General features: G+C 40.6%; 1 protein-coding gene across 32 annotated transcripts in view; it reads left to right on the top strand.

Moving 5' to 3' along the window:
- LRCH3 (leucine rich repeats and calponin homology domain containing 3) overlaps positions 1-12,436 on the top strand; it is a 129,034-nt gene that overhangs the window by 46,210 nt on the left and 70,388 nt on the right. For all 32 annotated transcript variants that reach the window (XR_016233151.1, XR_016233150.1, XM_089331887.1 and 29 more), the window contains exons 2-3: positions 7,991-8,135; positions 9,917-10,043. Coding sequence is in view for 30 of the 32 variants with exons in the window: in XM_089331887.1 (XP_089188013.1) it covers positions 7,991-8,135; positions 9,917-10,043 (272 nt within the window). In the remaining 2 variants the exon portion in view is untranslated. The remainder of the gene's footprint in view (positions 1-7,990; positions 8,136-9,916; positions 10,044-12,436) is intronic.

Genomic DNA, 12,436 nt, shown 5'->3' with positions numbered 1-12,436 from the left:
TAGCCAAAATCAGAAGTGAAAATAGCAGATGCTATAAAAATCTTAAATTAAAAATAAAGAGGACATTATGAATGTATGTGAATAAAATTTTAAAATTATAACAATAGAAAATATCTAGACTATAGTAACTTAAAACTGGTTCAAGAAGATAAATAATCCTTTTTTTTTTTTTTTTAAGATTCTATTTGTTAATTGAGAGGCAGAGTTACAGTGAGAGAGGTCTTCCATCTGCTGGTTCATTCCCCAAATGGCCACAACTGGACTGATCTAAAGCTAGGAGCCAGGAGCCAGGAGCTTCTTCTGGGTCTCCCACATGGGTGCAGGAGCCCAAGTATTTGGGCCATCTTCCACTGCTTTCCCAGGCGACTGAGCAGGGAGCTGGATTGAAAGTAGAGCAGCCATGATTTGAACCTTATGGGATGCCTTATGCCCTTATGGAATGCCAGAGCCACAGGCGGAGACTTAACCTATTATACCACAGCACCAGCCCTGATTAATATTTAATACTTAAATAGTCTTAGAAATATTTTAAAAATTCAGTGAGTGGTGGAAAATCTTCCTTCAAGGAAAAACTCCAACCCAGATGGCTTCAGCAATGAATTCTAACAAACTTTTTTTTTAAAAAAAGAAATAATCTGAAACCTACATAAACCCTTTCAACCAAAAGAAAAATAGGAAATAATGGGGTAGGTGTTTAGCTTGCAAGTTAATAGTGATGCCAATTAAGACACATACACATCCCACATTGAAGTACCTGGCTTTTGATTCCCTATTCTAGCTCCTGACTCTGGCTTCCTGCTAACGCAGACTCTGGGAGGCAATTGTAAGTGTTCAAGTTACTGGGTTCCTACCACCCATGTGGCGACCTGGATTGAGTTTCTAGCTCTTGGTTTTGCCCCCAGACCAGCCCCACTTGTTGTAGGCATTTGGAGAGTGAACTAGCAGGTAGAAGCTTTCTCGCTCTCCCCTTCCTCTCCTCCCTCTCACATCTGTCTGTCTTCTTAATTAAGTTTTTAGAATTATTTTTAATTGCAAAAATGTAGATGTACACTCAATAAATTTCACGAGACCAGCACGCACAATATTGGCATCAGATGCTGACAGTATGCAAAAAGAAAATTACAGTCCAAACATATTCATGATCACATATGAAAAAATTTTGAGCTGATATTAACAGAATTAATCCAGCTAATATGAAGAAGGATAATGCATCGTGAGTAAGTTGGACTTAGGAATGTAAGGTGTTTTTTGTTTTTGTTTTGTTTTGTTTTGTTTTGACAGGCAGAGTGGACAGTGAGAGAGAGAGACAGAGAGAAAGGTCTTCCTTTTTGCCGTTGGTTCACCCTCCAATGGCCGCCGCAGCCTGTGCGCTGCGGCCGGCGCACCGCGCTGCCGATGGCAGAAGCCAGGTACTTATCCTGGTCTCCTCCCATGGGGTGCAGGGCCCAAGGACTTGGGCCATCCTCCACTGCACTCCCTGGCCACAGCAGAGAGCTGGCCTAGAAGAGGGGCAACCGGGACAGAACCCGTCGCCCCGACTGGGACTAGAACCCGGTGTGCCGGCGCCACAAGGCGGAGGATTAGCCTAGAGAGCCACGGCGCCAGCTGGAATATAAGGTTTTTAATATTAGAATATTAATTTCACAGTAATAAAATGAAAGATTCATAAGAACAATAAAAATTTAGAAGAATAATGAAGTGAAGGGTGAACAGTAATTTGATAATTAATATAAAATATAAAATTTTTATAATCTCAAGAGATAGAGGAAGAAGTAATTGACAAATTAAGCACTCATTACTGATAAAAACTTAACAAATAAGAATAGAAAAGAATTTCCTTAATGTGATAAGGCCAGGAGCCAGGAGCCAGAAGCTTCTTCCAAGTCTCCCACATGGGTGCAGGAGCCCAAGAACTTGGGCCATCTTTTACTGCTTTCCCAGCAGAGAGCTGGATGAGAAGCAGAGCAGCCAGGACCTGAACCATTACCCATATGGGATGCTGGCACTGCAGGCAGAGGCTTTACCCGCTACTCCACAACACTAGCCCACAGAAAATCTTTGAAATTAGAAATAGAACAAGGATATTTTGTTGCTACTTTTATTCAGCATTGTATTGGAGGTTCTAGCCAGCACAGTAAGGAAATTAAATTAATAAATCAAAGCTTTCATTATAGGACATGTAATTATAGATATACAACCCAAAATAATCTGCCAAAAATTATATGAAGTGATAAAAACATTTACCAAGAATACCAGATACAAAATCAACATACAAAAACTAGTTTTGTTTCTATATTTCTATGAGAAACAAATGGGCTAGATAACAAAACTTGAAAAATCCTATTGGGGTAGGCATTTGGCACAGCAGTTAAAAATCCCGTAAGGGACTGCCTGGTTAAATTGTAATGGAAGGGCTGGCATTGTGGCATAGTGGGTAAAGCTACCACCTGCAGTGCTGGCATCCCATGTGGGTACCAGTTCGAGTCCCAGCTGTTCCACTTCTGAACTAGCTCTCTGCTATGGCCTGGGAAAGCAGTACAGATGGCCCAAGTCCTTGGGCCCCTGCATGGGAGACCTGGAAGAAGCTCCAGGCTCCTTGCTTCAGATTGGTGCAGCTCCAGCTGTTGTGGCCATTTGATAAGTGAACCAGTGGATGGAAGTCAGTCTCTCTCTCTCTCTCTCTCTCTCTCTTTCTCTCTTTCTTTCTCTCTCTGCCTCTGCCTTTCAAATAAATAAATTTTTAAAAAATTTAAGGGCTGGTGCTGCTGTGGCTCACTTGTTTAATCCTCCGCCTGCGGTGCCGGCATCTCATATGGGCGCCGGGTTCTAGTCCTGGCTGCTCCTCTTCCAGTCCATCTCTCTGCTTTGGCCCGGGAGGGCAGTAGAGGATGGCCCAAGTGCTTGGGCCCTGCACCCGCATGGGAGACCAGGAGGAAGCACCTGGCTCCTGGCTTCCGATCGGCGCAGCACACCAGCCATGGCAGCCATTTGGGGGGTGAACCAATGGAAGGAAGACCTTTCTCTCTGTCTCTCTCTCATTGTCTAACTCTATCTGTCAAAAAGAAAAAAAAAAAAAAAAGTGAAGCAGCCGTGACATGAGCCAGTGCCCCCCCCCCAAAAAGTAAAAAAAAAAACCCACACTGGAAGATCTTACTCTGTCTCTCAGAGTAAATAAATAATTTTAAAATAAAAATAATGTGTCTCAAATTAACAAGTTAGTGAGGATCTAAAGCCACAAGAACTCTGCACTGCTGGTAGATTTGTAATTTGGTACAACTTTGGCATTCTCTGGTGAAGTTGATAATATGTATATTTTATTACACAGCATTTTCACTTTGAGATATGAGGGAACTTCATGTTTTGTGAAGAAATGGAATTAAAAGATAACACTTGGGGGGCCGACACTGTGGTGTAGCTGGTGAAGCCGCTGCCTGCAGTGCTGGCATTCCATATAGATGCAAGTTCGAGTCCTGGCTGCTACACTTCTGATCCAGCTCTCTGCTATGGCCTGGGAAAGCAGTGGAAGATGGTGCCAAGTCCTTGGGCCCCTGCACCCACATGGGAGACCTGGAAGAAGCTCCTGGCTCCTGACTTCAGATTGGCACAGCGCTGGCTATTGCAGCCGATTGGAGAGTCATCTCTCTCTCTCTCTCTCTCTCTGTGTGTGTGTGTGTGTGTGTGTGTGTAACTTTCTCTCTGACTTTTAAATAAAGAAATCTTACCCAAAAAAAAGATAATGCTTGGGATTCAGATGCTGTGTCCCTCACCAAAATGCCTGAGTTCAGTTCCTGGGCTCCAACAGCTGTCTCTTGCATCTTAAGGCATTTGGGGACTGAACCAGCAAACGGGAGCACACACTCTTACCACCTCTTTTTCTGCTTCTTTGCCTTTTAAATAAATAAAAAATAAATTTTAAGATAGTGCTCTTGGGGCTGGCACTGTGGCGTAGTGGGTAAAGCTGCTGTCTGTAGTGCTGGCATCCCATATGGGCGCCAGTTCAAGACCTGACTGCTCCACTTCTGATCCAGCTCTCTGCTATGGCCTGGGAGAGCAGAAGAAGATGGCCCAAGTGCTTGGGCCCCTGCACCTGCATGGGAGACTCAGAAGAAGCTCCTGGCTCCTGGCTTCAGGCTTCAGACTGGTCCAGCTCCAGCTGTTGGGCCATGTGGGGAGTGAACCAGCGGATGGAAGATTCTCTCTCTCTCTCTGCTTCTGTAACTCTGCCTTTCAAGTAAATCTTTTTTGAAAATAGTGGTCATATTACATATGTGTGTATGTGAGAGAGAGAGAGAGAGAGAGATTGGTTTACAATTGGAATAAGTAGTAGAAAGGAGTAGCTGGCACTGTGGCATAGCAGGTGAAGCCATTGTCTGCAATGCCAGCATCCTTGCTGGTGTGCCTAGGAAAGCAATGGAAGATGGCCCAAGTGCTTGAAGATCCAAATGAAGCTTCTGACTCCTGGCTTCAGCCTGACCCAGCCCTGGCCATTGTGGCCTTTTGGGGGGCGGGGATGAACCAGCAGATGAAAAATACCTCTCTCTCTATCTCTCCCTCTCTTTCTCTGTGTATCTCTGCCTTCAAATAAAATAAATATTTTATGTCAGGTAAATAAAAATCTTTTAAGAAAAGGCAAGAGCTGGCGCCGTGGCTCAATAGGCTAATCCTCCACCTGCGGCACCGGCACCCCAGGTTCTAGTCCCGGTCAAGTCGCGGGATTCTTTCCCGGTTGCCCCTCTTCCAGGCCAGCTCTCTGCTGTGGCCCGGGAGTGCAGTGGAGGATGGACAAGTGCTTGTCCCATGCTGCACCCGCATGGGAGACCAGGAGAAGCACCTGGCTCCTGCCTTTGGATTAGCGCATTGCACCAGCTGCAGCGCGCTGGCCGCGGCGGCCATTGGAGGGTGAACCAACGGCAAAAGGAAGACCTTTCTCTCTCTCTCTCTCTCTCACTGTCCACTCTGCCTGTCAAAAAAAAAAAAAAAGAAAAGAAAAGGCAAGAAATGCTGTGGTATGCGGCTACATCTCAAATGTTGAATATGTCACAAAGGTATACACATAAAGTATGCTTCTACTTTTAGAAAGTTCAGAGATGTGATAGGTAAAATTATGGCTCCTCAAAGATGTCCCCATCCTAATCCCTATAACCTGAACATACTAGGGTACATGGTACAGAAAATTAAGATTACTAATCAGCTGACCTTAAAATAGGAAAAGTATCAGAGATTATCTTGGGTAGGGGACAGAAACACATGCAGGGGGCAGACAATGTCACAGGGATCCTTAATTGTGGAAGAAGGAGGCAGAAGAGGGAGAATCATAGAGATGGTACCATGAGGAGAATTCGTCCTAACCTTGCTGCTTTGAAGATGGGGGAATGGAGATATGAGCCAAGGAATGTGGGCAGTCTGTAGAAGCTAGAAATGGAAGGAAATGGACTCTCCCCTAAAGGCCCCCAGAATTCACACGGCCTTACTGACACCTTGATTTTAGCCCAGTGAGACCCATTTCCAACCTCTGACCTCTAGAACTGTGGAATTAGTAAGTTTGTGTTATACCACTGAGTTTGTAGCAATATATTACAGCAGTTAACAGGAAATGTTATAACACAGGAGGCAAAACTATAAATTATGAAGTGCTAAAATGTAAAACTGTCAATGAAATGTTTATCACAAAAATCTATAAGGGATTATGGTTAGTAGGAGCTCCATTGGGGCATCTGGGGTAACACTCTATTTAAACACATTTTATGTTTTAGTACAGTCTTCTACATTATGAAGATAAAACATATTGCTTTTGGCCGGCGCCGCGGCTCACTAGGCTAATCCTCCGCCTAGCGGCGCCGGCACACCGGGTTCTAGTCCCGGTCGGGGCGCCGGATTCTGTCCCGGTTGCCCCTCTTCCAGGCCAGCCCTCTGCTGTGGCCCGGGAGTGCAGTGGAGGATGGCCCAGGTGCTTGGGCCCTGCACCCCATGGGAGACCAGGAAAAGCACCTGGCTCCTGGCTCCTGCCATCGGATCGGTGCGGTGCGCCGGCCGCAGCGCGCCGGCCGCGGCGGCCATTGGAGGGTGAACCAACGGCAAAGGAAGACCTTTCTCTCTGTCTCTCTCTCTCACTGTCCACTCTGCCTGTCAAAAAAAAAAAAAAAAACAAAAACAAAAAAACAAACAAAAAAAAAAACATATTGCTTTTATAACTAGAAAAAAGTTTAAGAAGTAAAACATATTTTTTAAGATTTATTTATTTATTTGAAAGAGTTACAAAGAAATAGAGGCAGAGGCAGAGAAGTCTTCCATCCACTGGTTCACTACCCAAATGGCTGCAATGGCCAGAGCTGGGCTGATCAGAAGCCAGGAGCCAGGAGCTTCTTCCAGGTCCCCCACATGAGTACAGGGGCCCAGCCCAAGGACTTGGACCATCGTTCATTGCTTTCTGAGGCCATAGCAGAGAGCTGGATCAGAAGTGGAGCAGCCAGGACTCGAACCATCGCCCATATGTGATGCCAGCACTGGAGGCAGTGGCTTGACCCCAGTGCCACCCCTCCCCCCTTTTTTTTTCCTAGCTAAAGGGTAAGATTTATTTTTCTTTTCCTCATTTATTGTATTTCTTGGGATGAAAAGTTTTCTTTTTTAGGGATTATGACAGGAAATATACCTTGTAAACTAATATTATCTTACTGTGTTATCTATAATATGGTTTATGACTAATTCAGTCTCTTCATTTATGAATTCATAGCATATTAAAAAATTATTGAACCAAATCAAGGAAGAAACAGCTCACTTGCTCCCTGCCTCAAATGAATACTTTTTAGTGGCAAAGCTTAAGAGAACTCTTAAAAACTCTGATTTTAAAAGTAGATATTTAAAGCTAGCTAATTATTCAAAATTAACAAGTAATTGTTTATTTTATTTTTCAAATTTTTTTATTTGAAAGAGAGGGTTTACTTCCCAAATGTCCAAAACACAGAGACTTGGGCTGGGCTGAAATCAGTCACCAGGAATTCAAATTGGACTGAATTTGCCCCAAGTTGATTCATTTCCCAATTCCAGCTTCCTGCCAACGTGCACCCTGGGAGACAGCAGATGGTAACTCAAGCAATTGGGTCATTGTCACACATATGGGAAACCTGAATGGTATTCTTGGCTCCTTGCTTATTGTGGTCATTTGGGGACTGAAGAAACAAAGGGAGCCCTCTATGTATCTTTGCCTCTCAAATAAATAAAAAATTTTTGAAAACTCTAGATGGGTAATGATGGAGTGATGGTGTATCAGCCTGTTCTTTGTCCTCTGCATTTTCTGGAAGTTTGGGGCTGTCTAGAGGCTTGATTAGGTTCACATTCTAATTGTGGTTCTCTTGGCAAGGCCATATGTGATAGTTTATTTTAGTGCGAAGCATATGATTTCTGATTTTAGACATGCCTCACTTCATCTCCCTATTTCACTACCAGTGATACCGTCATAGAGCTAAGGCAGGATAAATATTTGATTCTTTTTCTTAATTCACCAGTTTAAAAGATAAGGAACTGGTCTTTTGTCATCTGTTGGGAAAAGATGTGTTATTATAAACTAACGTAGTTCATTATATGATGAATTTCAGTCCTCTGCAGTTATTATCTTCATTGAAACTCAAATTGTCTCATCTTTGCTTAGCAGGACAGAGTTGTTTCCTAAGTCCTTTTGACATGATCCTGGTAACCTTTGATGAAGAAAAATATTTTTTTTTGTTTTGCTTTTGTAAGAATCTCATGTTTTGTGTTGTCTTTGGAAACGTAGATTTTAGGGATCTGTTTTTTCCTAGAATATTTGGAATTTAGTTATATAATCTTTGTTGGAATTTGCAGGCAGATACACACTAGAACTCCGTTGTTCACAAAAAGTAAGATTTTTTTTAGTACATGTGGAATCTCAAAAGGAATAAGCATCTCCCAACAACCAATTTAAAGATATATGTTAAAGTTCTGAGGGCTCATTTTAAACTTTATTTTTTTCTTTCAGATTTGTCACGAAATCGCCTCTCAGAAATTCCTATAGAAGCCTGTCACTTTGTTTCTCTTGAAAATCTCAACTTGTATCAAAATTGTATTCGGTATATCCCAGAGGCAATTCTAAATCTGCAAGCTCTAACATTCTTGAATGTTAGGTAAGAATATTCTTTTTTTTAAAAAAGTTTGTTTTATGTTGTCTTTTCATTTTTCTCATCTCTTTCACTAAAATATTTATGAATATTTACATTATCTGTTCTTAGTAGTAGTATTTGTTCATGCTGTTAGGATATGTTACCAGTATTTCCTAAGGTACTTGCAGTTTCTCCCTTTATCTTCAGCTTTGTAGTAAATACAGACCCTACTAGCAATTAGCCTAATAAGCTTGCAGCTGCCTTATAATAATGATTGTCTAATTATACTTTCAAATGACCTTCTTCAAATAAGACTAGAAGATCTGAAATTGCTTCTTTTGGTCCTTGTATTGTTATTATATTAAGTTCCAAGTGTATAATGCACTTATGCAGCTCTTTTATTTTTTTTAACATCTTACAAGAATTTTTTTTTATTTCACTATAAAAACTGTTCATTAGAGAAAATTCACAAATATAGAAAAGCATAAAGGAAATTCATGAAAATGTTGTGTCTGGGTTACATAATTATTGCTCTTTTCCTTCTGTTTTTAAGTGAATTTTAGTCATTCAATCAAGTTTTAAATGAATTTTTCCCTATGTCATGAAATATTTTTTGGAAATATTTGTAAATATAATAATTTGTTGTACATTTTATATACTTTATAAAAAACCTATTTTTCTCTTTGGTATTTCTTCTAGTTTTCATGATAAAGTAATATTAGAAAACTTTTAATATAAAAGATTAATTTTTCTGTTTCCTTCAGATAAATGTCCATAAGTACAATAATTATTGTATTAAAAAGTATTAAAGGCTCGTGGTTTATATTAGTTAAATCAGCAAAAGATCTTGAAAATAGGGAATTGGGCTGGCGCTGCGGCTCAATAGGCTAATCCTCTGCCTGCAGCGCTGGCACCCCAGGTTCTAGTCCTGGTTGGGATGCCAGATTCTGTCCTGGTTGCTCCTCTTCCAGTCCAGCTCTCTGCTGTGGCCCGGGAAGGCAGTGGAGGATGGCCCAAGTGCTTGGGCCCTGCACATTCATGGGAGACCAGGAGAAGCACCTGGCTCCTGGCTTCGGATCAGCATGATGCGCCAGCTGCAGCGGCCATTGGGGGGTGAACCAACGCTAAAGGAAGACCTTTCTCTCTGTCTCTCTCTCTCACTGTCCACTCTGCCTGTCAAAAAAAAAAAAAAAAAGGAAATTGATCCTAAGGATTAAGAAGGGGAAATCACCCAAGAAAAATTTCAGTTTATTTTTTATCCTAATGAAAGATGTGTTTTATTTTATTTTTAGTTCCAATTTTCATGTTTTTTATATAAATAAAAGGATTCCTTTGTTAATATATGAAGTCACAGAATATCACTTGTCTTGCATGGAGCTGTATTTGAGTCACTTAAGTGTATTTGGTTATAATGTAATGGTGAGGCAAATAAGTTGCAAATGATTTTATTTATAGAACAAGTGTTGATAGTTGTCTACTACTTTTTTAGATAGTTTTTTCTTATATAAATTTTACTTTAATAAAGTATGTTTATATAGCACTTTATTATTTACATTCATTTTGCAAGTACCCTGTAAGATAAGTAATGGAAATATTAAGACCCTCAATATACAATCTTTGTAACATGCAGATGAGTTCAGTGCTGTGCCTAAAACTACAACTGGAAGGCTAAAATTCAAATAAGATGTCTTGTTTATTCTTTGTATGTCTCATTTATTATTTTACTGAGTCTAGAATGGGAAAGATGAAAAATTTTTCTTCAGTAGTGAGCTCTGACTCTTCTCTTTCTCTCTTTACCCATTTAGTCGAAACCAGCTGTCAACGTTGCCAGTACACTTGTGTAATTTACCATTAAAAGTCTTAATTGCTAGTAATAACAAATTGGTCTCACTTCCAGAAGAAATTGGACACCTCAGATATTTGACAGAACTTGTAAGTTAATATTTTGTTGTTTGGTATGTAATCTCCATAGACCATATCATACTCTTGCATGGTAAAAATCTTTTAAGATATGTTTTTTTAGGTTTTTCCCAAAATTGATAATCAGCTAATGAAGTTTTACTGAATGGTCAATAATCAGGTGCTTTACCACAGAATTAAGAAAGGATTATAGGGGCCGGCACTGTGACGTAGCAGGTAAAGCTGCTGCCTGCAGCACCAGCCTCCCATATGGACGCTGGTTCAATCCCAACCATTCCACTTATGATCCAGCTCCCTACTAATGTGCCTGGGAAAGCAATAGAAGATGGCCCAAGTGCTTGGGCCCATGCACCTTAATAGGAAACCCAGAAGAAGCTCCCGGTTCCTGGCTTCAGATCAGCCTAGCTCCAGCTCTTGTAGCCATTTGGGGAGTAAACCACCAGGTGGAGGACCTCTCTCTCTATCTGTCTCTGCCTCTCTATAACTCTGCCTTTCAAATAAATAAATAGATCTTTAAAAAAAAAAAAAAAACCTGAAAATACAAGTTTAAAAGGCCCACACAGAGTGGGAAAATATCATTAGAATTATGTTCTGACCAACATTAAGTGATTTCTGTATTATGAAACATTTGAGATCCCAAGTGTGTGGGAAACCAGGAAGAAACTTCTGGCTCCTGGCTTTGGATCAGCTCAGTTCTGGCATTTGCAGTCATTTGGAAAGTGAACCAGAGAAATGGAAGACTTCTCTCTTTGGCTCTCCATCTCTCTGTAACTGTCTGTCAAATAAATAAAATAATTAAAAAAAAAAAAAAAGAAGAAGAAGAAGTGGAGCAGCCGGGACTTGAACCGATTCCCATATGGGATGCCAGCACTGCAGGTGGTGGCTTTTCCCCATTCGCCAGAGTGCTGACCCTTACCACTCCTTTTAAATGATAAGAAACCACTACTTGAGTAATTATGTTATGATGGAATAAGACATTTCTCATTCCGTCACAGTAGTATTAAGTGTACTGAAATTATCCTGATTTTATGACTGAGAAAACTAGTACTCAGATAGGTTAAATAATTAGCCCAAAGTTACATTGCCAAAGTAGAACTTAAAATCAGCTTACCTTAACTATAAAGCCCGTATTTTTATTTCTGAATTGGTCAAACGCAATTATGTCCATTGAGGTTTGGGAGGATAATTCATTGTAGGTTTATTAACAAAGACGTTTATCAGAGACAAAAAATTAATACACATATTTTCTAGTTAGAACACAAATTAGAGCACTCTTTTGCAGATAGATTATAAATATAAGAGATTACTTGTAAAAATTCACACTTAGAGGCTAGAGCTGCTGCATAGTAGGTAGAGCCACCACCTGTAGCATTGGCATCCCATAGGGGTGCTGGTTCTTATCTAGGCTGCTCCACTTCTGATCCACCTCCCTGCTGATGGCCTGGGAAAACAGCAGGTGATGGCCTGAATGCTTGGGCCCCTGCACTCTCTTAGAAGACCTAGAAGAAGCTCCTGGCTTTGGCCTGGCCCTGGTCTAGCTGTTGCAACCATTTGGGGAGTGAATCAGCAGAAGGAAGATCTCTCTCTCTCAGTCTCTCCCACTCTCTCTCTCTGTAGCTCTGTCGTTGAAATAAATAACTCTTAAATTCACACACAAATCTAGTCTAGATGCTAGACTACTGTTTTGAGAGTCAGATCTGGGAAATTAAACCAAATTATGTATTTGTTACTGTTTCTTCAGAACTTGGGTTAATAAAATGAACTGGTGGTAAATTATACTGCAGTGACAAGAGCCTCAGGTGATCACTGACACCATAAATAAAGAGTGTTAGTTGTTAAATCAACAACAGGAGTCACTGTGCACTTGTTCCCCATGTAGGACCTCTGTCCTTAATGTGTTGTACTATGAGAACTAATGTTAAAACTAGTCTTCAAACAGTACTTTATATTTTGTGTGTGTGTGTGGGTGCAAACTGTTGAAATCTCTACTTAGTATAGAGTTAATCTTCTGTGTATAAAGATAATTAAAAATAAATCTTAATGAAGAATAAGGTGGGAGAGGGAGTAGGAGGTGGGATGGTTTGGGAGTGTGAGGATGGGAATGGGGGGAAGAATGCCTATAATCCAAAAGTTGTACTTATGAAATTTATATTTATCAAATAAAAGCTTTCTATAAAAATTACACTGTAGATTCTTACGTTTATTTTCAAATCATTTAAGTTTTTTGTGCCTACTAACTCAATTCTAAATATTTAAAAGATATATCTCACAGAAGCTGTTTTTTGTTTCCACAAAGGAAATTAACTGATAACCCTCACTCTTAGGGAGATTTTGTGGCAGAGTAAAAATTAGTAACCTGAGACTCCTGATTCTCTCCTGATGGTCTTTCTGTAACATCCTTGTTG

This window comes from Oryctolagus cuniculus, chromosome 4, assembly GCF_051225735.1.
Source record: "Oryctolagus cuniculus isolate XC-2025 breed Fujian yellow rabbit chromosome 4, ASM5122573v1, whole genome shotgun sequence".
Lineage (NCBI taxonomy): Eukaryota > Metazoa > Chordata > Mammalia > Lagomorpha > Leporidae > Oryctolagus > Oryctolagus cuniculus.
Note: the sequence above shows the minus strand (reverse complement) of the source record. Positions and strands in the feature narration are given on the sequence as shown.